Raw genomic sequence first — 26,888 nt, forward strand, 5'->3', positions numbered from 1 at the left:
TCATCTTTGARARGTCMTGGAGAACTGGAGAGGTGCCTGAGGACTGGAAGAAAGTCAATGTCACTCCAGTCTTCAAAAAGGGCAAGGAGGAGGACCCAGGGAACTAAAGGCCAGTCTCACCTCCATCCTTGGAAAGGTGATGGAACAGCTCATTCTGGATGTCATCTTCAAGCATATGGAGGAGRAGAAGGTTATCAAAAGTAGTCAGCATGGATTCACCACSGGGAAATGCTTAAACAACCTGATAGYCTTCTRTGATGGAATGACTGGCTGGGTAGATGAGGGGAGAGCAGTGCCTGTTGTCTCCCTTGACTTCAGCAAGGCTTTTGACACTGTCTCCCCAGAAAATCCTCCTAGGTAAGCTCAGGAAGTGCAGCCTAGATGAGTGGACAGTGAGGTAGATTGAGAACTGGTAGAATAACAGAGCTCAGAGGGTTGTCATCAGTGGCACAGAGTCTAGTTGGAAGCCTGCAGCCTGAGTGTCCCTCAAGGGTCAGGACTGGGTCCCATCCTGTTCAACTTATTCATCAATGACCTGGATGAAGGGACAGAGTGTATCCTCAGCAAGCTTGTTAGTGACACCAAGCTGGGAGGAGTAGCTGATGCAGCTGAGGGCTGTGCTGCCATTCAGAGAGACTTGGACAGGCTGGAGAGTTGGGCAGAGAGGAACCTCATGAGGTTCAACAGGGGTAAGTGCAGGGTCTTGCACCTACGGAGGAACAACCCCAGGCACCAGTACAAGCTGGGGGCTGACCTTCTGGAGAGCAGCTCTGCAGAGAAGGACCTGGGAGTGCTGGTGGATGACAAGCTAACCATGAGGCAGCCATGTGCCCTTGTGGGCAAGAAGGCCAGTGGTCTCCTGGGGTGCATTGGGAAGAGTGTTGCCAGCAGGTCGAGGGAGGTGATCCTGTCCCTCTACTCAGCCCTGGGGAGGCCTCATCTCAAGTACGGTGTCCAGTTCTGGGCTCCCCAGGACAAGAGAGACATGGAGCGACTGCAGAGAGTCCAGCGCAGGGCTACAAAGATGATCAGAGGGCTGGAGCACCTGCCCTGTGAGAACAGGCTGAGAGAGCTGGGCCTGTTTAGCCTGGGSAAGAGAAAGCTGAGGGAGGGATCTTACCAATGTCTACAAATACCTTAAAGGAGTTTGTCAAGAGGATGGGGYCAGACTCTTTTCAGGGGTGCCCAACAACAGGATGAGAGGCAATGGGTACAGACTGAACCACAGAAAGTTCCACCTGAACATAAGAAAGAATTTCTTTACTGAGAGAGTGACAGAGCAYCGGCACAGGTTTGCAGAGCGCTGACCATTGCCCAGARAGGCTATGCAGTTTCCTTCTCTGGAGATTTTCAAAATCGCCTGGATGCAATCCTGTGCAACRTGCTCTAGGTGACCCTGCTTGAGTGGGGCGGTTGGACTACATGATGTCCAGAGCTCCCTTCCAACCTTAACCATTCTGTGATTCTGTGAAAGAAATCAAGCGAGAAAGGTAAGTATACTTAACATCTCACATAAGTGAAAACTGGATTGCTGGATCAAAATAGATCTCTTACAATGTATGAGGCTGCTGTATCACATGTTGAATCCTTCTTAGGCTTTTTTTTTAAAAAAAAAAAAAAAAAAAGAAAAGAAGATTCAGAGAGGATAAAACTTGTTATTGAGATTCAAGGACACAATTCTAATTAAAAGGCAAATAAATCCTTTTTCCTGGGTGTGAGTATCAAGACAGATAAGATTGACTTGTAGTCCTTCTGGCCTACCTCAGTCACTTGGACACTGATGATCCAGAGAAGCAGAGTTGTAATTAGACAGTTTTTTAAAGTTAAGGTTGCYTTTCTCTTCCACTAAATACAGACTGTCTGTATTAAATAACATTAATGAAGCATGTATTTCAACTACAGTCAGTATATTTTCACACACTGCAGTGTGCTTCCTCAGTAGGTAAAAATCTAATATTTGAAGTGAAAAGGAAAAGGTTTTGTWCTCTTTAAGTAAATGTGAGGTATACAAAATAAGAATGATTTAGTAACAACTCAAAATGAAGGATATATGATACATATGAAGGCAATAGTATAAAAATGCTTACAACAAATAAATATAATATTCCATGCTATAGAAGTTTTAAGTCTTTCTCAGGAAAAAACAAACACACACATCTCACTACAATCCGTACAGCCAAAGAACAATCTCTTTAGAAGATTATATACAAAGATTCCYGCAGAGCATCTTTTGAAATCCTTCATAAATTCATCTTGTTAAAAAATAACTTTGGAATATCTTGAATTAAAAATGGTTAGAGAATAACAGCATGTTTCTAGCACAAGCATCCAGAGTTTGAAATGACTGCTTTTCTAAAAACACCTGTATCCGTTCACCAATAAACRTCCTGTGCTCAGGTAAATATGCAATTAATTGAAACTAAACTTAACAAAGTGTATTTACAAATAATATAAACTAAATTCKGTCTGTAACTGTGTCAATCATAAATTTGTTTCACAGTTCCTATTCACTTACRCTGATGACAAACAGTGAGCAGCACTGAGAACCCATCTGAAGAAAAATGGACTGATGCTGCACATTTTGAGTACAATTATGTATGTCTCAGACTTCACTTGGCACTGTCATTTTCACGCAGAGTAATGTCTTTAATGTTGCATGCACGTGCACTGCTCCTTAAACTCTGAAAACATGCTATAGAAATATGTTAGTGCTCCCAAGTTCAAACAGCACAGCCCTCTAGTGCGATTTTCTTCTCTCTGGATCATGCCAATAAAGCAAAGTATTATGTTCTCRTAATTCAGAAACTAATCTAATGAAAGCTAAGCAAAAAAAATTGAACAATATGAAGCAATGATGTCTACTACAAAGGATAATGTCCACTGTCAAATTCTCTTTGTATTAGTCACCTTGATATTTTTAAAAATAACCATCATTGCAAAGAAATAAATAAAAATCTTAATCAGTGATCTTAGAGATAATATAATACAGGCACCTAAATGCGAAGCATGGAACACGAATCACTTTGAAATACGTAAAATATAGTGCAGAGTTATCATTTAAGCCATTTTCAATATTCTGATGATTATCTCTGAAGGTTCCATATATGAAAATATTAATCTGTCAATGATAAAAAGCCTTCTGGTTTAAAACAAAAAATAAATATTTCTCTGGGAGGTAGTTTTTGCTATTGAACACTCCTTAACATATTTCTAGACACCTTTTAAAAACAGATTAATATATCAATGTGATCCAGATTTTCCCTCATCGCTATGACAGATAAATTTCAGTAAGTTTTCAGCTGCAGAATTTGACAGTTAACTATCCTTTCCTTTATAGAACAGCTTTGAAAATAAATTGAACTTAAAATCTAGACACTTTTCTTCCTATGTTAGGTCAAATGTAACCTGAGATTATTACTCACGATTGACTTAATTCACTCAATTTGACAGTCACTGTTGATTATGAAGCTTCATAACATAGTAAATATATATTTAATAAATTATAGCAAATTCATATTTAATTTTAAAAACTGTCAAAAAATAGTCAAAATGTCACAACCCTGCAATTTCATYACCTCACAGTCGATCAGTTTTTTCTCATACATCATGGTGCAAGCATTTGTCTTTTACTGGAAATATCAGATTACCACTCATATTGTGCCACTGAATACTAAAAAGATGTTTTTTCTTTTTTTTTAAGAAAAGAAATAATTTAGTTTAATCTCAAACTTATTTATATGTAATGCTCTTGCAAGCATGGAATCTGTCTGACCATTAGGCTAAAAACAGTAAAACACACCGCCACAGTTCTGTAATATGATAATTGCAATGGTGATGTTTCCCTTCTAGTAAGGTATAGCAACTTCTTGACTTCAGAGAAGCTGTCAGGATCCATTACAAGGATGAGAAGTTATGTAGAAGCCATGTAAATAGTGTAAACTTTCTTCATAACGCTGTGACTTGGTATTGACTGACAGCTTCCAAATTCTAACTTCTATCTACTAAACTTCATTGTTTTCTTAACTACAGAGGCCAAACAACTAGGTTTTGTTCTAATTAATGCAGTATTATAGCAAGGATTTATTTCCATCTAGCTGAACTTTTCAGAAGTGTGGGAAACTATTAAAAGAGACACTACCGTAACACAAATAATAAACTACCTTCTCTAAAGGAATACTGTCATGTTGTCCCTGCCATACTTGCATCTGTGAGATGAGAATCTCCTGAAAAGCAGGGACTCATTTAGGCTGACTTCTGACTTACCATAAACATTTGATAAAACTCGTTATCATAAGCATGGCTTGCAAGCTTACCAGACGTCCTTACACCCCTTTGATTGCATCAGTCCCCAAACATCCTACTGGTCATCCATATTTGTCTTCTGTAATTTCACAGCACAACACTTTGTTTGAGTCTAGACAAGCTCTTTTCATAGTCAACTGATTAACATGCAGTGTACACAACTGCACGCCCTCACGCAGGGACTCCACTCCAACATTATCTACCACCAGCTGGCAGTGCCAAGCAACACTGCTCTGCTAAAAACTCCCTGCGAAGTTTCAGCCAATATAGTAGTAAAAAGTGAAAAATCTTACTTGACCTTCTACTCCACCTAGATTCTTTAAACATTGTAATTTCCTCAAAATTACAGCTTTGACACACTGAACCTGGCCAAATGAAAGAATGAACTTTGTCAGTTGTAATTGATGGCTTTTCTTTTGAATACTCTACCTACCAAAAGCAAATTTTGAAATTCATTACATCTCTTTCTAATCATTTCTACATTGTTTAAAGTTAATATGCTGATGCAGACAGAGGTAAAGAGTCTGGAGTAAAACCTGAACACCAGATATTCCCAGATACAGAAAAAGCCTTGCAGTCAAAGAGAAATCACCTAACTGGAATGAATGAAAGTCTGAACAAAGGTAATCCTGTCAATAATACCATAACCTAGTAATTTGTCACCTATGTTAATTATTATTAATAGAAACTAATAAGAAAAGCAAATTCCTGATGACCGAACAAGACACTCGGAAGGGTCTTGGGTAATAAACAGTAATTCCCATARAATTTCCCAATGGTTAACATAAAAATGTTGCACATTTCTGCTAAGAACTTAATTTYGGATGGTAAATTAAGTACTTAGAAAAATCTACTTGATAGTTTTGATACTTCAATAATCTCTGAAGGATATTCAGCCTCTGTGTTGATTGAACTTTTTAAATTACAGAGAAAAAATCATTTTCCTTTTTTGTTTACAAAAATCTGAAATCTCTCACAAAGGCAAAATATTAACCAAGACAAACATATTTTCTTACTGTAAAACTTATTAGCAAGCTGCTCAGTATATTGTTACACATATAGACTAATTTGYTTGGTTTAAAATTTTAATTTTGGGTTTTCATACAATGAACTGATGACAAAACTATGGTAGTAGGTGACATTTGATCAATCTTCGTTAKGTATTCAATCATACTAATGATTTCTGAAGTACAGATTACTTAACTGTGTGCGCAAAACTATGTTCATGATTAACTATATTGAAAGCATTGTACTGATACCTACAATTTGGAACTAAAATTGTTCTTAAGTATATGAAATAAAGTTTAATTGTRCTAGTAAAAAAGACTTGCTTTCTTTATATTGTATAGAAACATTCTGAATTGGAAATGCAACTTACTTAGAATTCCCTGCTGCTGTTGAAAATTATACTGATTAATATCRTCTTTCTCTGTTCGCCCATCTTTATACAACAGCTTGGTGCTGAAGTGATTAAAAATCCTGTAAGCATTCCATAATCGTTTCAATTAATTTGAGCCCTATAAGTGCTTCAGTTTTTCATTTTAGTAACRTCAACTTATTTAGCTCTTCAGTATTTACCTTCATCTGATTTTATGATAACAACCGTATTATCCTGTACACGTTGCTCACTGGGTATTGTAAGCAATATTATTCATTTAACACTACTTTTAAAGTATACTTTTATGTTTTACCATGAAGAATATATGTCTATGCTATTAATGAGTTCAGAAATCTTGGCAAGATTTACGACTGACTGTAAAATTGATCATAACTTACTGATCTGTATAAACGCTAACTTTTAAAYAGTAAAGAACTATTATTTTCAGAGCAAAATTAAAAAAAAATACKATGCAAAATTTGGAAAGTATTAAGAAAAATTAATACTATGAACGTTCACAGTTATAGTGTAGGAGAATAGTCTATAAATGGTTTTCATCAGACACTGTTATCACTGTTATTTATTGTACTTTGAATGTTAACATGTAAATTCAAGTTCCACCTGGAAATACAGGCTGTATATTTAGCTTTTGACCTTCTGTGCTCAGATAGTAGATCTGAGTAACACTCTGAGAACCAACAACACAGGATTCTCCTATGTTTGTGAAATAATTACTTTTTCCTGCTTATTATTAAAACTCTTTTGCCCCCTTTYTGTTCTGGGGGTCACAGAACTGTTGCTTTCATTCGCAAACTGAGGCAATTAGTTCTCCCCTTCTTCCTCCTCTGGCATGTATTTAGTGCTTTTGCTCTGAAATCAGCCTCTTGACATTTTTAATATCAGAGTCTCAGCTTTGGAATCAGCCTCTTGGGATTTTTCTAGTATGAGTGTRTCACACACATCTTTTATGTATGAAGAGGATATTTTCTCAAAGTCCTAAAGTCCTAGTAGCTGTACATTTAGTGAGCTAGACAGGGAGAATGTAATTTGGAAAAAYGTTCGGTCTTCTGCCAGTAATTTTAATTTTGTATAGGTCCTTCTAAGGCCTTTTCTTTAATACTTTTATTATAATGCTTGCAAGAGATTAATTTACCCAGGTATGAAAAGCAAACTAATTCTGGACTGAAATACAATTAGTCTGTAAATCTTTCATAAGGATCCCTACTGTTACTTGAAGCAGAATTGTGTATGCTGCTGAGTATTACACATTAAGCCAAAGTTCTGAAAAAAATCCTAAATGATTTCTGGACTCCAAAAAACTCCAAAACAATCCCCCACACAACTCTTTTAGATCCAATGCTCCAATTACACAGACATTACAAAAAATAATTCCATATACACTAATCATACTCTAACGGAGGATGCTTTATAAATAAGAAACCATAATATGACACACAAACACCAACTACTGTATCAGATGATCTTTTAGATTTAACTACATAGAATGGTGCAAATAAACAAGCACCTTCACTGTGTATAAWTAAAAATACAGTAAAAAATTGAAGTTTTTAAATTGACTAGGTTTCATAAAGGACTTGCCTTGCACATATATATGCAACAAGTATTTATATATAAAATCATATTTTCTATGTTTTATATAACAAAAATATATACAAGATATAAATTAAAGTTCATGAAATAGAAGTACTTTATTAYAAGTTGCTTGGTTAAGAAGTCATTATTTGTGCCACTATTCAAAGAAGTGCAAACATTTGACCAACTAAAACATTTGTATCCCAAGACAGAAATAAATAAATTACAATTAGCGACACCAAGATTAATTTAGCCCGAACACTAAAAGAAAATGCATTACAGAAATTACATTCCTTTCAAAGCAAATAGAAAAAATCATTTATGCTATGGTAGCAATAAAAAAAAATAATTAAAAAAAAGTAGTTAAATCCTTAATATACTATACTTTCAAAAAGACATTAGAGAATATTTTAACTTCAACCAGACATAAGCAAAAATATTTTCCCGAACAGTACAATCATGTAACAATTAATAATCTACCTTTTTAAATAATTGGAATAAAGTAACATTTTGAATCCTTTCACTTAGCCCCCAAAATAACTCTACTGTTGTACAATTTCATAAATTTTCTTTTGTRCAGTCTTAAGTATCGTATCGTCAATATTTTTTATTTTTCAAGTAAAACAGAAATTGTCTCAATTATAGTATCGTGTAAGAATACCTTTAGTTAAGACTATTTCTATAAAAAAGCTCAATTACCAGATGTCTTTTACTATACTGAAGAAGCATGAAGCTAGTCAAATGCTAAACATCAATAAATTCTAAAAGCACAAGCCCTGAATTAATTTCAGCATTCCTATATCTACACATTTCTTTGATTTGTAGCCTAAATGAAGTAATATTAGAAGATAACATCCCGAATAAGTGTGATCTTTAACAAACCATGAGATGGTTCCCAATTCACAGCAGAAAAGCGCTACRGAAAATAGAAAGGATAATTAGTTATAGCAGATACTTTATCCTATTGAGTTACCTATTGATTCTTCCTCTCAGTGTTTTTCTGTAATTCATAGAATAATCTAAATGACAACAACAAGAGGATAAATGAGATTGAATGATGTTTCTACCTTCAAATTCCATGTGTTCTGTWACAAAGTTCTATTAAAAAACTCATAAAAATTCTACTGAACAAATGATTCATTAAATGCATCTTCTGGAGTTTAAACAGGCAGAGATTRTCTTTAGGTTAACAGAGTAGCTTGGCTGTTTAAGGTCTACTGCAATATTCTGTACTGTACACACAAGGACAGTTACTTTGAGAGGAGTTCTGATCCATGAGACTGGGGTAATGAAGGTTGGTTGAATCACTAATGTAATGCATCAACACTCTTCAAAGGGCAAATACCACTTTTCAAATRCTGGTAACCCATCATGATTAGCAAACAAGCTGTACAAGCTTCATCCACTCAAGCAGCTACTCATTATGTTAAGTTTCTCCTCGTCATTCAGTTATTCAACATCAAGAAAATAATGTGGCACAGCAATAACAYTATTTTCTCCTACAATGATCTTAATTGGCAATTAAGGATATTTACAGTAGATATAAATCAGGAGGTTCCTTTTTAAAACCAAAATTTTTGAGTTCACACCAACCAAGTATTTGCCTTTAGCAGTACATCAGACTCAGTATAAATATAGAGAAGTAACAAAAAAAAGCTCACAATCTGTCTTTTATGCATCATCACTGTTACCATTCTAACAACTAAAACTTTCATTGTTTGTATATTTTGGTGTATTTTTCTCAAAAAAAGGAGAGAAACAGAGGATAAACTTCCAAGGCAACAGATACAGCCCTAAGAATATTGAAAAATGCATATCTTATTCAAACCAAAGCTTTGTCTGGATTGCTGGGGTAAATAGGTTATGAACAGCATTACAAAGTTTAACTGACTGCCTCAGAGAACAATATTGAGACCAGTACTTTCTAACATCTCTATCAGTGACCTGGAGAATGGCACAGAGGGCACTCTCAGCAGGTTCATGGACAATCCCAGATTGGGAGGAACAGGTGATATGTTGGAAGTCAGTCCTACTATTCAGAGGGAGCTCGACAGGTCAGAGAAATGGGCTGACATGAACCCTGGAAGTCCACGAGAGGCAAATAAAAAGTCCTTTATCTGGGATGGAATAGCCTCATGCAACAGCRCCAACTGGCTGGAAGGCAGCCGTAGACGTGGGGGTCCTGGTGAACAACAGGAGTACACGAATCAGCAGTGCACCCTCGCAGCACATAAAGCCAACCATATATTGAGTTTCATCAGCAAGAGGGTAGCCAGGTTAAAAGCAGCAGGTCAAAAAAAGTGATTCTTCCCCTCCATTTAGCACTTGTGAGGCCACATCTGCAACACTATGTCCAATTTTAAGACACTACAAGAGTAAGTCCAGTGGAGGGCAATCAAAGTGATTAGGCAGCTGGAGCAACCAAAGTGGTTAACAAGCTGGAGTACACAACATACAACTGGCAGAACTGTGTTTGTTTGGTTTTAAGAAGAAAAGGCTACAGATAGATTTTAGTGCTACAACTACCTAAAGAGAGAGCATAGAGGGGTGAACAGAAAAAATGGCAGTGGGCACCAGTTCCTTAAAAAGAACTTCTAATTAAAGTCAGAAAAAAAAAAATCTTTTTTACAATGAGGGTAGTCAAACTCTAACAGTACCCAAAGAGGCTATGCAATCTCCATCCTTGGAGTTACTCAAAAYTCAACCAGGCAAGGCTCTCAGGAGCCCAACCTGAATTGGCCCTGTCAGCTTAGCAAGTGGTTGGCTGAGAGAGTGTAGATAACTTGACTTCCAGAGGCCTGATCCAACCTAAATTGTTCCAGGATTCTGTAATGTCTTCCAACTCTGCAGGTTTGCTTTTCAAATAAAAAGAACACAATCTTTTTAAAATACTTTATATTTTTCAAGCATTTTTATAGAATAGCAGTAATGAAATTTCACTCACTTCAAAATGTTATATTCCTCACTGTTTTTTAAAAGAATTTCCTTTAAGATCTATTATATGCTACAGATATGTCATATKGATTACATGCGCTGTAAAATATATCTACCGTAAGACAATCAATTTCTTAACATTTGGATTTTGTTTTCCTTCCTTCAGCTGTACTGCTCAAAATAAGAAGGCAATTTTAAACTACCCAACTACATAAAAAGTTTGGAGGTAATGAGGTTAATTTAAGATGTTACTTTCTAACTCTTTATGATAATAGAAAGAATCAACATTAACAAGCAAATACTCCTGATACCTAAGCATATGAAAATTAATATTTCTAGCATAGAAAGGGTATTGTTCAGTACCCACTTTCATTTTTAAAAATCCCTGGCTGTTACTCACAGTTGTAGATACTGACATGGTCTGCTATAAATCGTAGCTCACAGTAAAATATCCCCTGTATTGATAAATTCTAGGTTGCTTCCTTTACCGAATGCTATACACTTTAGCTCAATAGAAATACTGAAGAAGAAATTGTGTCTACATGTAGTAAGGTAAATAAACAATTTTTGATGTAGTACTACTTCAATAATATCCTCTTAAATATAGTCCTATTAAGACACTACCAATTGTTTTAAATTAGACAAAAATCAGAGACAAATCCTTTACTCTCAATTTCAGCGTCTGGCAAAGGAGAGTTGAAGAGGAAAGATTTACTTGCTACAACTTTTTTTTTTCTTTACACTTTAAAGTCTTAAATATAAGTCTATTTTTATCAAGCAAAATAATGAGTTTGATCATCAGAATGATATTTTTCATCTAAAACACTTGGATTTAAAGAACTTACTATAAATGCTTTCTGACAATTTAGGAAGTCTATTTTGTAGGCATTCTAAACCTATGTATAAACCTCCTTTATTTAATATACAAGTATCTGCTTCTATAAATAATTAAAATGAAAACATAACTATCAATATAAGCACAAAATAACACACATAAAAAGCCACACTGTAAGAGGTTAAGATTGTTTCTGAAGTAACAAAATACATTGCTTTAGAAAYATTTTAATATAAAACTTCTGCTGTAGTATGGGTTATACATTGCAAAAGCATTCTCTTAGGTTTTCATATGCAYTTACTTTTAAAATAAAAATATATACAAGTCTTATATAATTTACATTTATACTGTAATACTAYATAAAGAAAGTAATTGTTTTCCTCCCTTATCTTTTGAGAATAAAAAATKTTAACACTCTAAAAGGGCACAAAAGAGCTGCATCAAATATTCAGGATGTAAATACGTGCAGGACAAACCAAAATATGCTATGGTAAGCACTGGCACAAGGAAAGCTCACAGTATGCGTAATGAAAAGATAAAATTAATCTTTTCAAGAAGATTATACAGTAGTAAGCTATAGAAGAAATATTTTTTCTATCTCATCATTGACAGGCTGGTGTCACAAATATACGCTTGGTACTTCTGGGCAACATTTTGTTAATACTCTTTTCATTAATTTAACGAACTATCAAGAGAGTATGTTTAGAATGGGCAAGCATTATCTCTTGCATTTCATTTAATTAAACTCTGCTCTAGCAATATGACAGTCAGCATTTCATGAAGGGAATTATTTTAAAGATGAAGGTAGAAAATATTTCAAAGTGCCCTGCTAAAACATGAAAGCATAATCTAAAATTACCCTTGCACACACTGTAATTTATCTATAATATTAAAGATGTTATTTCCAGAGTTCATAATTAATTGGATTCCATAGAGAAATTATTCAGGCTTTCCAGATAGCAAAATGATGCACAAAGGCACAAAACATAGTGCCGAAGGACAACCATAAACAACCACTGTGACTCTCTCGAATTACAACAATCGTTGAGCTCAATGTGAAATGAATACTGGCTGCTTTTTGTATGTGGCCATTACTCTGCTGCAAAGAAATTGCCATTGAATTTTGATTATATTGCCTTAATAAAAAGTAATGAAAGTGGTTCATGCTCTAGTGGCTTTCTTTTAAATGATACACGACAGTGATCTTGCAAAGGCCAGCATGCCACAAACTGATTGAGTATGACAACTCATCTGAGGAAGGCTATGTTATACTACCATGACAGGTAACTGTAATGATGTTGGCTTGACTTCTTGCAAACGTTTTAACTAAACGCTTCCAATGAAACACCATTTGGAAATTAGGTGAGCTTTTAAGACTTACCATCGATCCGACTAACAAGTTCTTCCAACATTTTCACTTTCTTTTGAATTCCAGGCTGTGCAAATGTGTAATTATCCTAAAGAAGAGACCATATACAAGTTTAAGTTTGTGAAAAATAAAATTTCTTTTCCTTTAATTATTTATTTAAAYCCATATATTTTTCTATGCTTGATAAAGCTGTGCTTCATTTTTACATTTTCTAGGCCTGTTTCCACCATTAAATAGTAGATGGGCACATTCTACAGTCCTACTTAGAATCTCAATCTCCAACAGCATAACTTAGAGGTGTTGCTGTCTCAGTTGCTCTCTACTTGCTATGGTCAATGCAGTTATAGCTATATTACAGATGACTACAGAGCTTAAAAGAATGTGTTTTAAATGATAAAATCTGCCATATTAGAGATTTTTAAGTTTTTACAATTTTAACAAAAATACAGGAAGCATGAAAATTTAGAACTTAATCGGTGAGASGATAAGAACTTGATCTGTAAGGGTTCAAAATTGTATTTTCCAGTGGCATAAGAAATCAAACTTTTAATTCAATGGAGTCATGACTCTTGTGAAACCAAGGTCACAACTAATATCATGAATCAAAACTGAATACACATAGCTATAACAACAGGGTAATTGCACGTATTTATTTGAATGCATTCATTCTAACTGAACTTTTTTTAATTATGGAGTCCATGTTTGTAGCTCTACAATAACATTTGACAAACTGAAAAAAAAAGAAAGTAATCTCCAATTTATCTCTGAAGTCATCTATCTTTTAGAGAAATATATTCTTTAAATAGACAGTAACATTTCTAAATATTTGGTAACAACTTCCTCCATTAAAGTCATGTTACTAGGGTTTTCTATGTAGTGAAATTAAAGAAAAAAATAACCAATGTTTTTAAAAGAAAATTACTATTTATAATTGTTTTCATGTACACACTGCATACACAGAAAACCAGTGTAAATGATTTTGGTCTCATGTGCTATGATTTAAATAACTCCTCTACAAAACTCAAGTGGTGAGCTGAGTGAGTATTCTAAAAAATTATGCTAACAAAATCTTCACCAGTGTTGGATCTTTTTTTTTTTACTTTAAATTTTAACTTAACTAGGCTATTATGTCACTAATTGGAAARTTAACATGGAGATTCATAATTTAACTTAATCCCTCTCTATTACAGGAATATAACCAGAAGTTTAAAAAAAAAGTATACCAGGATACAATTCAAGACAGAAAGGAAAGCAGAAGGAAATGTGACTATTGCAAAAAGAACTACAAGTACTTTAAAAATTAAGACAAAAAAACCCAACATTATTTTATGTAAAAGCTACAATTAGGTGATCATAAATGCCAGATTCCAAAATATTATGAGCTAATCAATATATAAACTAAAGTTAATTGATATTTAAAATCTCCCTTTCTGTTCCCCTCTGGAATCTCAATCTCGCCTGTCCCCAGCATTCCTCATTTTTATCAGCAAAGCTCCTCTTCCTCTATATTTCTTTGTTTTCACTTACTTTCACAATTTAAGTGATTTCCCTCGCTCCTTTCTTTACTGCCATGCCACAATGGGCTTCCGCCATTTCACATTCCTCATTTCTGGAGGTCATTARACACCATAAGTCAACTGAACTGCTATCTCCCTCAACTTCCCATAGCGCAAGTTCCAGTTCACCTACTAAATAAAGAATGTGTGTCTGTTTTATCTAATATYATGCTGATTTTGTAAAGTATCTTCTATTTCTTGTCTTGCAGAAGTCTTGAGTAGCAATTCTACATCCAGCTTATCTACTTTCATTATATTTAGACCTGGATCATATCCTCCCTCATTTTTTTTCTTCTCCAAACTACAGTCACAGTAGTTTCTCCTCTGACAAAGGCCTCTGCCCCATCCTTCTCATTTCAGTTGTCCTTCTCTGTATCTTCTTTTATTCTGCTACATCCTTCTTGAGCTGGAGAAACCAGAATTGTACGAAGTACTCAAGCTAGATGGAAAACAAAAGTTTATACAGCAAAAAAATGATGCTTTTGTTTTGTTCTCAATGTCCGTTCTGATGATGCCCAGTGTTGCCTTTTGGGCTGCTGTTACATGCTGAGCCAATGATCTTAAAGAACATTAAGGAATGACTCTAATATCTCCTTTAAGATGCAACTCCAATATCTCCTCCTTGAGATAAAACTGTCAGTTCTAAGTACAATGTAAGCATAGTTTAGACTATTTCCCTCTAGAAAATAATAAAGTTGATGCAGAATAAATAAAATAAGAGCTTGACAAATAGTCTGATTTGTCTGAAATGAACTGGAAGGCTGCTAGGGGACACTGAAAACCAAAGAGGAATACAAAAAAGGAAATTAGATTTTGGGTAGTCCATGCAGTATCTGTATGGAGCTCCAGGAAAGATTGAAGAGAAAGTAAACAAGGTGATAAAGCAGACATTCAGCAGCCTGCACTGAAGGGAGTCTTTCTCATTGAAGAAAGAGAATGTAACATAAAAATGTAGGAAACTTTCTAYAAAGCAATGTGAAGACATTGACGAGACAGTAGAAAAAAACATGAGCTTAAGCATGATCTTTGGATTAGGTCATGATTAGGCCATTCTCACCAGAGAGAAAGCTTCTTTGTTACAGAGCACAACTGCCTGAGATTCTCCTCTCAAGAGGCTGTAAAGGCACAAGCACGACAATGTGGAATCCCTATTTTCCATTTTTTTTCTGAGAGTGAGAAAGATGCCTATAAATTAAGGCCAAATTTCAAATCCTACTTTCTTGCTTTTTAGTCAGCAGCACAATAATAGATTGTCCCTTAATCTTCTGTAACTGAATACATTTCCACATAATCATGCCCTCTAAACAAAGACTGTCACATTGAATTAATACAGAATATAAAGAATACTTCTTTTTCCAATGAATTCTAAAGTGCTGTGATCACTTGTTCCTGACTACAATAGTCTTTAAATAATTGAAGTTCTGTATTGGACTAACAGTAGCACTTTCACAGTTTGATAACAGGAGTAAGTGTACTAACCAAAACAGTGTTGACCAGAAAGCAAGAAAAAAATCACTGAACTCTGGAATTTCCCACTGGAAATAGGCAGTTGTTATATCTTGTTGGCATTTTTATCTCAAACAGAACCTAAACGTTCTTTACACTGCCATAAAATGTCAAAATTGAAAGACTAAGAAGTCTCTCAGAGAATATGATCCACCACCTTCTTATTTTGACGACAGGAAAACTATCTGGGATTTTCATATGAGTCTTGCACATTCCTATATTAGAATCAAAAATCATGTCTGGGATGCAGCATCTTTAGGAAACATTACCTTCATTTTATTCACAGAATTGCAATTTAACAATAAAAAACTGAGTTTTTTGCAATTTTTCTATACTGATTTAAGTCATTATTTCCAGAAGTAATACAGTACTCATAGGAGAGCAACAACGTGCTAAATGATTTAATTTATAACAGATCTTCACATATTTAACAGCGCAAATCAACCCAAAGCTAAATACACCATCACTTCAATCACTACTCAGACAGCACAACTCCCAACTGTGATCTACCAAGCTGAAAATGTTCTTTTTCTCAAAGCCACATTTACTCCATACACCTAGAAATGCAATCCAAAACTGTTTTCTTGGATTGTAAAACAGTCAGTTTGCTGTTCATTGCATCTTTTGCCTATTTATTTATTTTCCGATTCAGTCTATTATTTCATCTGCAAATTAACACAGTCTGGAGTTACACTTTCATTTGTGCTAAMGCATCTATCTGGAAAGATCCTTATTAGCAAGTCTTCTCTCTTCTCAGTAAACTGTGTTACACACATTCCCTACTATAATACTTGTAATTGACTTTCCAGAGTCTGTAAAATAGAAAAAAAAAAAAAAAAAAAAAAAAAAAAAAAAAAAAGTAAAAAAAAAAAAAAAAAAGTATCCTACCAGCTAGTATTCTTACTGCTGTCATGCTTATAGGTAGAAGAAAAAGCTAGTAACAGATTTTTTTTAAAAAATGCAATAAATTCATGAAATGTGTGAGTTTTTTCTCAGGGCAATACAGAATTAAGATGTTTAAGATTAAAATTCTTCTATCATACAATTTAAGAGTGAAATMAGTTTCCAAATTTGGCATAACAGTTCCTCAGAAGATCCAAGTTATTACATACAGCATTGACAGCTCTTTCTATGAAACATTCACTAATTGTTGAAGGAAAAAAAAAAAAAAAAAGCTCCAATATTCAGCTCCCCTACTTCCTTCTCTTCACACCTGTGTGAAGGAATCTTTGGTTACACATCTTTCAGATTTTTGTTATATTTCCTCATTTACTCCTTGTATACCTTTGATCATCTCTATGAAGCAAAAGACAAACTCTTTCTGAAAAAGTCACAAGGAATTGAAAACAGGATTGTCTTACCTTAAAATAACTTCAGCAAACACTTAATGTACTTAGAGAGCCTTACACTTCTAAATACTGTTTTGGATGCATTCTAGTAAGTATTCACATACGACAGGGCATGCATGGGTAAACAGAACCTATGGTAAAAGACTTATGCACTGACTACATCTAAATTCCTTGATGTTCAGTTSATACAGCTTGCAACATCCTTTCAGTGAACTGTGCTAACCTGAATGTTTAATTTTTAGGTCAGACTCCAACCTGAAATTAGATTCAACTTGTTTTATAGAAGGTTAAAGTTTTAACAGTGTGATAAGGACTCAAAATTTGCTACTCACTCAAAACTTCGTGTTAGTGGTCTGTGCAATCTAGCTTCTCTGCAAATACAATTAGGTCTGACTGCATTTTGTTTTTAAGATAGTTTCAATTATTCTCAATAAATGTTTACAATTTAAAACAGAATATTTCAAGCGTAGTCTTCATTCATCATGCTAAAATACATTAGACAAATCTTTAGAGTATGATTTTGCATTTTTTTAAACACATTACCCTAAAGTTATATTCTAAAAAACATACAGACAAAGGTTTGTAAGGTTCTACCAACTGACAAAAGAGGAAAAAACATAGTATTCTTCCTAAATGTTACAGAATTCTAAGAGGAAGAAATTTGGTTAAAAATGAAAATAAARAAAAAATGGGCTGAGTTACCCTCCTATAATCACAAAGGGAAAAAAAAAAGAGAGTGCAGAAATATCAGAGGAAATATCATAGGAATCAAATCCTGTTAATTTCACTAGAGCCTTTCTGAATACCGACAGTAAGCTATAACTTGGAAAAGATTTTACCTTAAAGGAAAGTCCTAAAGTAACATTTTCTGTGGATAGATGGAGCAAGTGATACTGAATAGACCGAGGAGAGAACTACTGGCATTCTTAATAGCCTCCAAATGTTGCAGCAGCCACAACATACATGTGTTGCATAACTGTCTACAGCAAACAAAGCACTGAAATAGATTCATGGGTTTTAAACCATATAAATCAATGAAATTCTTATGAAACACTCTGATTAAGCATTACTTTACAACTCGTTAGTACTTTATGTATATCATAATAAGTAGATTCTACTTTCTATTCACCAATACACACCACAGTACTGGMGATAGTTGTACAAAATACGACTAATATGATGGAATGCTAGGAAGATACAGATGCTTTTCAAATGTATGCTAAAAGTACTTCCAAAGCAACTGCTAAGTTCTACGTATTTCCATATTATTTTAACTTTAAACCTCTTCCAGAGCACACACTACAGATACTTCATAGGGATGAGTCTGTAATGAATTTGAGTATTTTCTTCTTCACAGTTTCTTGAGTTTTTTAAATACATGTGAAAAAAAGGAATGTAAAACAGTTTTGGTGAATATCATCTGTGTGTGTATGTGCATGTGTAGGCATGGGTGCACAGGTGGGTACAATATACTTGCTGAAATGTACTGTATAAACACACACACACACACTTATCTCACCTGTATTACTCCTTCTACTCATTTCTCAGGAATATTTTCAAACATCAGAGAGCAGTATTTGTTATTATCCTACACATCAGTAGGATAAGAATGTCAACAGTTTAGATTCTTTGCCCTTCCCTGAGGATGTATGTTAGCTAAAAACAGACAAAGAATTTCAGAGCATTAAAACTGTTTTCCAGGACCAGAAAATTAAGTGAATTTGGACCTCTCTAAGCTAAGAGCCCTAGGGAAACAATGCTCTCTGACTTTATAGYGCTACTTAATATATCACATGTATGATCTTTACTACAGTTTTCATTATGAAGAACATTCAGACTTTTTGCAGGCTATGGTTGAAGACAGTCCACATCGTTTTCTTTATATAGGTGATGATGGGATAATTTTACAGAGATGAAAAAAGGTGAAGAGAGAGAGGAAAAAGACCAACTTTTTATGTCATCAGTGAAGCAGAAAGAGCACCAGCCAAATTGAAAAGGAAAAAAAAAAAAAAAAAAAAAAAGCTATCAATAATTTCACAATAATGACTGCACCCAGGCACAAACACAGGTACACTGCTTCTCATCCTTTCAGGTCAAATAGGTTCATCAGTAAATTGCTTGTGAACAGCTTATCGGAACCATTTACAAAATCAAACTGAGAATTTTCATACAGTCTTCAGGTGAGTTTTTTTCCCCAAATGAAGTTTCACAATCAATCAAAGCTTTTAAATATAATGAATACATCAAGCAAACTGTGTACCGCTTACATAGACCTTTATTTTCTCTATTGATGTATATTCAAGAATTTCTATATGTGAATTTAAGTATGTTCAAGTATATTACCATATGAACAAAAAAAGACCATCTAAAAAGTAAGCTTTCTGAATTTGTATATTTTTCTCATTATATCAGAAAGAGGTATTCTCAATTTAAGTGAAGTACTTAAATCAGTTTTAAAATTTTATTTGTGAATCCTCTAAGTGAACTCTTACCAAAAAAGATTCTTGTTTCGCCATGTTATCAGTCAAAGTTAGGCAAATGGCAGGGGAGAGGAGGAGGAGGGAAGGAGAAACAAGACATTAAGATGCTGAGAGCCACCCTGCATGTAAACACGGTCAACAGCAGACATGGGTTACCCAAAACACTTCTTTGAAGTCTGAAACCTAATGTTAGAAATTACAGTATAGAATCAATCTTAAATGTAGTCCAGGAGAAAAAAAGCACACTCAAAAGCAAACACACACRTATGTTTCAGAGCATATTGTTTGCAGATATTTTCCGTAATTACTCCAAGGTATCTTCTGCACAATAAAAGAGCTTTCAAGTCTTTGTAACARGTAAGTCTGACTTCTGAAACTATAAAGTTTCGTAAGCAGCAGGAAAAAGTTCTGTGAAGCATTGTAGCCCAAAACATTCCACACAGGAAAAAAAAATCTTTTTTTCCCYATATAAGATGATGGAAAACATAATACATTATCGAAAATTAGGTTCTGATTCTCATATTGCATTACMACATTATCCAAAATCTCTGAAACAGAGGCCCAAACTTCTACTCAGCTACACAATCAAAACTGAGGTTTACGTAAGTGGATGTTTTATCAGTTACARAAACTCTTAACATAGCAATAAAGGAAGTGCTCAAGAGAGGTTTTCGGATTATGGCCCAGGCTAGATGACAGTTCAAATCTGGATAAAGACTAGAAACTCTAAACACCGTTACTTACGATCCCAAAAGTTGATGCTGTAAATTTTAGGCAGAAGATAAAACATTTCTTCTGTAATGCAGATAAAACATTTCTATTGTAGTGCATGCTGCTAGCAATGYATATTTTATAGAAAATGTAGAAAACAATGTTTTCAATATAAGTATTCAGATCTGATTATAAGTATACTCAYAGATGTCTTGAAAAATTTATTTTTGAGGAAAGACTAGAAAACTCTAAGTGTCACTGACTTCCAAAGAGATACAGGCTTCATATGAACTTCTGAACACACATCTCCTGAAAACAAACTACAGTCCTCAGGATAAATCACGCTGATGACCTCAATTTTGTACTTATCATAGTCCTGGTAAAGGAAGCAGCTTATTGTTAAAAACCTAAAATTGGCTATATTGGGTCCAAGAAAAGATCCATTCATCTTTTAAGAACAGCAAATGGCTCCAGAAGACCATAAACACAAGACAGCATGCAGTGATAGAATTGCTGTATTCTTCCACAGTTTCCAGCCTGCAGTACTGGGGCTTCCCTAATGCAAAGTGGTGTCTTTGTAATTAATTCTTCAATCAAACTTCAAACTGTTCAAGTTTTAAACTCACGTAAAAAGTTACGCATCTTTTGACAAGTAGCTCCATGGCTTAACTATCTTCTTTTTTAAGCCTATCTCCCAGTAGTTCTATTAGCAGAGATGGAAAATCAACTATTCCCTATTCACTTTCTTCACTAACTTATATGTTCCTCTGCTTACTCAAGTTATCGAAGCTGAAGAACTTAATCCAAACTSTTCCTCATCTTTGATCACCCTTCTTTGACTTGCTCTATTTTTTTTTCTTTTATGTCCAATTCATCATCTTGAAGTGAGATGGACAGAAGAGATCAGAATAGTACAGAGTACACCAAGCACAAGCTCATCTTAGGTTTCAAAAATGGCAAAATGATGCCTTTTCTTTTGAGAGCTACTTATATAACTCTTCTCCTCCCTGAACAAGGGACAATGCTTCCACCATGGCAGTTTAGTTTCTTTAAGAATTGTTGGTAAAGGTCTTCATCAAAATACATTTTGAAAATGCAATTAAACTGTAAATTTGTTCACAGCTTCAAAGACCCCTTCAGAAAACCACCAGATTTGTCATCCATTGCAAGTTATCTAAAATATTCCATAATATGGTTTTATCCTTTAGCCATTAATTCTAATTACAGTTTCTATAAACTTTACTGAAATCCACAATTAATTTCTTCATCTGTGTTTTTATGAATTCCCTTAAAACAGTTTTCAAAAACTAATGTCATATTCCCCTCTTGTCATTCTTCCCATACGAAAGCAGCTTTAGGCATTGATGTTCCTTTTAAATGCAAGACTGTATGTGACTAACGGATAAGACCGTAGCCATTAGTAAAAGCTCTCACAGTAAGATAGGCATAAATATATTTCAAACTGGGCAAAGTTCACAACTGCACCTGAAATTCTTACAGGAGATGCTGACTGACACTATGTCGGTGATGCACTCGATTCTCTCAGATTGAAGGGACAGACTTTAAGTCCTCTATGGGTGAATCAATCCTCTCAGAAATTTCAAARGGGTTCCAAAGGATCTCTCACTCTCTGGAGCTGGTGCCAAACCCAGTAGTTTTCTTGTAAAGCTTATAGTAGGAAGAAGCCTCAACAACAGAGTTTAGTGGCTTCACAAATGCTGAATTGAATATCAGTWCTTCTGACTCAAAGCACAGTTTACACTTCGCAAAGTAGATACTGATGCTATATGACTCAGGTTCATTGTTAATGATAGTCTCAGTGACGACAAATTTGAAGGATGGCTTGTTCCAAAAATTCAAAATGCTGACATTTTTAATTCTCAGTCTTTGTTACATCAAGAGGTTCAGGAGCTAAGCTGAAATAATGTACTATACGTCCGAGGCTACCTCATGAACAACAAACATAAAGACCTTGACCACTCAAGCTAAATCTACTCAGAACCAAACAAGAMGACCATCATAGATATGCTTTTTGACATTTAAATTTTTTCAAGTTTTGAACAGACAGCAGTGGACATATTTTAACTAGTGTCATATCAAAAGACCAGGACTAATAAAATGATTAGGTTAATGACATTTCAACATCTAGTAGTTACAGTGATCCTACTGCCAGAGTTGATGCATTAACTTCCTGGCATAGTAATAGAGTTCAATAAAATGTTTTATTTTGTTTTTTCCTTCAGGAACTAATCTAAGAAGAGCAGTTTCAAATAGGCCTTCAAAGATTTGTAGGTTCCTTGGAAAAGAAAAGTCACACAGAAGGAAACAATAGCGCATGYGCTTTATCCTCAAAAAAGTGCACTTAATGACATCCAATTCTTAGCAATAGCTTTGTGCATCCTGCAGGAGGTGGTTATCTTGAATTGAGAAAGATAAAAATCTCTTACAGAAAAATTTCTGGATTCTTGTCCTACTTCAAATATTCTCTTTTCCCTACTCCAAGTAAGTTTTTAAAAAAATATTAAAACTCACTATATTTAAACTAACAGATTATACAAAGAAAAAAATAAGAGTATACACTTGAGCACAAATACAGAAAAGATTCTGAATAGAACCACCTCTTGGGGAATACTAATATTTCAGAAGACTTTAGTCTCAGAATCAGGACMTGACAAAGTAAAAGAGAAATACTATTTAGACGTATCATTTGAGAAGTAATTACTAAAAATGTTCCAGTTGCCCATTTGTCCTTAGAAGTGAAACCATCCCAGAATCCTGATCAGGTACAAATGCCTACACTAATTGCGGAATATATTTCTCAGGCATTTATGACTATAACTTGAKGATTAACAAACTGGAAAACAAAAAACAAACAAAATTATAAAAATATAAACCAAATTAGAATTTAAAAATATAATTACAAAAACATAGAAAATTAGAATTAAAATTAAAATAATTAAACAAAATTAGAAATAGCTTTATGGAAGTCATTGATCTTGAAAAGAAAAAAAGTAATCCCTAGTTATTGTATATAYATCAGAATAGAACACCCTGTTCAACAATAAACTCCCTTTGGGACAAGACAGAGGAGTCAGCAGCAGTGATCTCTATAGTTGCATCTAGTATCATCCATAAAATTATTACAACACAAGATGCAGTTTCACTCTAAAATGAAAAGCTGTTGCTTTTGTATTTTTTTAAAACATGTTTCTGATCAAACAATCTGTTCTGAACYTTTTATTTTCCTTAGAGTAGTTGCAGTTTGAAGAAAATAGGAAAGACCTTACTTTCTCTTTCCCAGAGTGGACAAGACACTAACATTGACAGAATACTCCGGATTTCCAGAAATTATCCAGAAATTAGTAAACAGGAACTACCATAGAACTTGCATCTCACAAGTCCAGCTACAGTGATAGTGGCTGCAAGAACTGTCACATAGCACAAGTATGCAACTCAAACATTAGAGAACTAAGTAGAGAAATAACTAATGCTAGCTTTTCTCAAAAATCCTGACAGAATATCAACATTTCAAAAACTGACTGGAATTAGGATCTGTTTATGCAGTAAATGGAGCACGACAGCAGTATATTCTTTCAATATCACTGCATCTACACAGGTGGACTCTGTAGTCCCTGTGATACAGAAACATGACCAGGGCATGGAAGCACACACACAGTACACACACGTATTTGTATGATGAGACAGAGGCAGAAACTCACAGTACGTATTCCTTAGATACACCTATCTTGGTTAAGAAACCCTTATTCCCACACAATAGAGCTGCCATTTATCATAACTCTGGGTGGCTGAAACTAGTTCAGCTATGACTACCTAGYTATCAGATGAAATGCAGACATAATCAAGAAACTTCTAAAAGTGTAAGATAGCTTTCTTTACAACTTTGTGATATTTTTTCTTAAAAACAAAGTACAGACCTTTCAAAGATTTTCCAAGTAGCATAAAGCCATTCCATTCATCCATTTATAAACCACACTTGAGGCACACAATAGCAAAAACTTTTCATAACTAAGCAGTTACAGAGAACTCTACAGGATTGCCTTTGCAACCCATAAATTCTGCTATCTAATCAGCCACAGAAATAGCTAATACACATCTCAGTTCACTTCAGTTCTTGGAAATGAATTATCTCCCTTTTATTCTAAAAACTCCCAGGCTCTGATAAATAATGATATTAATATTTTATTGCTATTTTTAATACATGTGGATAGACCATTATGAAATACATATATTTCCCTTTTGGTTATTTTATTACCATTAAAGTGAACTTAAAATGAAGAGTTATATTCAATTTTATGTATGAATGTTACATTTGTGGGAGGCACAGATCAGTGTGAACTTTTTATTTGAATGTTAATGGGACTCAGTTGAGGAAACTGCTATAAAGGATGATTTAGTAATAAAAAAGCTAATTAAGACAGATGTATGGGAATGTCTACTTAATTAACTAGAAAAACTACTTGTGGGATGTCCACAGCCAGTATTTCTAAGGGTAAAAAATGCAAAAGCATACATACATCATCTGCAGTTCAGAAGTGTTTTGAAGAAGCACAATYGATTGACATCTGAAGGATTTCATCTTTTGAGCCTTTGAATTTGAAAGGCAAGATGAATAATTTTGATAATAAACCAAGTATAAAAACTAGAAACACAGGATTCTTATTTGATATATGAATGTATTAAAATGCTGTTACATAGATTTCAGGTGTGAAACTATCAAGTAACGTCCTAAAAACTATCAAATACGGTGATCTTATTTAGACATATCATGGCTCATGGTCACACACGTTTTTAGAATCAGATTTTACAAATTTCCCTTGAGCATTTTGCTACTGTTTAGGTTAGATATAAACTGGCTGGAAAGGAGTTTTGTGGAAAAGGACCTCAGGGACTTGGCAGAGTGCAAGCTGAGCGTAAGCCAGCAGTGTGCCATGGCAGCAAAGAAGGCCAACAGTCTCCTGGACCAGTGGATCAACAGAAATGATTACCCCCACTCAGCACTTGTTACAGAATCACTRAGGTTTAGCAGGCTCCTCTGGAGACTGTCTGACTGATTCTCCTCCTCACCCCTCCGAAAGCATGGTCAAATGCAGCAGGTTACTTAGGACAGTGTCCAGTTCAGTTTGGAATGTCTCCAAGATCGGAGACTCCACAACCCCTCTGRGCAACTTGTTCCAGTGTTTGAACATCCTTGCAGTAAAAAAGTCTTCCCTTATGTTTAAATAGAATTGCTCACATTTCAAGACTACATCAAGAATACCAATTTTGGGCCTTCCAACAATAAAAATATCAATAACCTGGAGCAAGGGCAAAGGGCCATCAGGATTCTCAGGGGCTGGAGAATATGGCCTGTGAGAGGTTGAGGAAACTGGGCTTGTTCAGTCTGAAGAAGAGAAGTCTTCAGAGAGACCTGATAGCAGCCTGTCAATACCTATGTTATCAAGGCAACAAAGACAGGCTTTTAATAGTGGTGCAKGATGGGAGGATGAGAGACAACAGATTGAAACAACAGGTTCTGTCTAGATATAAGATGAAGCTTTATCATTGCAAGGACAGTCGAGCATGGGAACAAGTTGCCTACAGAACTTTTGTACTCTTCACCCCTGGAGATTTTCAAGACTGGATAAAGCCCTGAACAATCTGGTCTGAACTCATAGTTGACCCTTCTTTGAGGAGGAGGCAGCTGGACTAGATGACCTCCAAAGGCCCCTTCCAACCCAAATTATTCTTTGATCTTATGATTTTAGAAGTTCTTACATGTTTTTCTGAAATAAGTAAAGAAAGTTGAAGTGAGGTGTAATGTTTCTGGGACAAAAGCTAGAGAAAAAAAAATGCAGTACACGGTCATGAAGGACCAAGGAGGAAAACCAGTTCAGCATACCATCATCCAGAACTGACTGTTATAAAACATTATATAACTATAGAATACAAGGTCAATTGACACACTAGAAATATAAATTTATATTTAAAAATTCTCCATTTAGAGAGCTATCTAAATAAATCCTTTTTATTATTTCAATCAAGTAAGTTTTATAGTCTGAAACAGAGAGAACAAAAGAAAGCAGCAGCCCTGTGATACAAGACGTTCAGAAAACAGGTAAAATTTGTAAAGGATGCAGAGAGATTGTATTTCTTTATCTGCCTTTGTTCATTTCAAGTAGATTTCAAGTTCTGACCATTATTTTTCATATGTGATCAAATATTTTGAAATGTAGCACTTCTGAGAGATTGAAATAAACAAAGCAGCATATTTTAGAGAGGTCAAGAATACAAATTGACTATACTTTCAATGCTATTATATAAAAAAGTTGAGCTACTATTCATTTGACTTTTAACCAGGACAAATAAATCTAAAATACCCTCAAACAAGCTCTCTGTTGATTCAATTTTTGTAACAGTTTTGTCAAAATGAACTTTGTTATGAGTTTAATTAGTTAGTGACCTTTCTACAATATGCCTTACTCAATTAAAAATTCGTATTAAAAGGTAAGTGATATCAAAGAATATATCAAAGTACTTTAAAAATATAAGTGCCAAAAGAAAAGAAAACTCTATCTTAAAAATACTATAAAAATAAAGAATCTGGATGACATTAACTTAAGTTCTACTAACAAATTTTGTTTATGTTTATAGGAATTTTGTTCCTATTTGCATTTTTATGACCATTTACTAATGACTGGAGGACAGCCTTTTTCCATACAACCCATTAAATTAAAGCAACTTGGAGAAACTGAATTTTTAATTTTTAATTGTCCAAAACATTTCAAAAATAAATCAGAAAGGTTACATGAAATATATCCAAAGGATATAATCCAAACAGTACCACAGAAGCACACTTCCATCACCTCTTTTTTTTT

The 26,888-nt window shown here is 34.5% G+C and overlaps 1 protein-coding gene across 2 annotated transcripts in view; it reads right to left on the reverse strand.

Annotated features, from left to right (window-relative positions):
- TBC1D22A (TBC1 domain family member 22A) overlaps positions 1 to 26,888 on the reverse strand; it is a 193,118-nt gene that overhangs the window by 88,656 nt on the left and 77,574 nt on the right. The window contains exons 10-11 of one of the 2 annotated variants that reach the window (XM_085326342.1): positions 12,424 to 12,499; positions 8,942 to 9,455 (exon numbers count right to left, since the gene is read on the reverse strand). In XM_085326342.1, coding sequence (XP_085182468.1) covers positions 9,310 to 9,455; positions 12,424 to 12,499 — 222 coding nt within the window. In that variant the 3' untranslated portion in view covers positions 8,942 to 9,309. Of the gene's footprint in view, positions 1 to 8,941; positions 9,456 to 12,423; positions 12,500 to 26,888 lie in introns of those variants that run through there. The other variant, XM_085326332.1, reaches the window with a different exon arrangement.

This window comes from Rhea americana, unplaced genomic scaffold (genome assembly GCF_003343005.1).
Source record: "Rhea americana isolate MKP2758 unplaced genomic scaffold, rheAme1 scaffold_1, whole genome shotgun sequence".
Taxonomy (NCBI): domain Eukaryota; kingdom Metazoa; phylum Chordata; class Aves; order Rheiformes; family Rheidae; genus Rhea; species Rhea americana.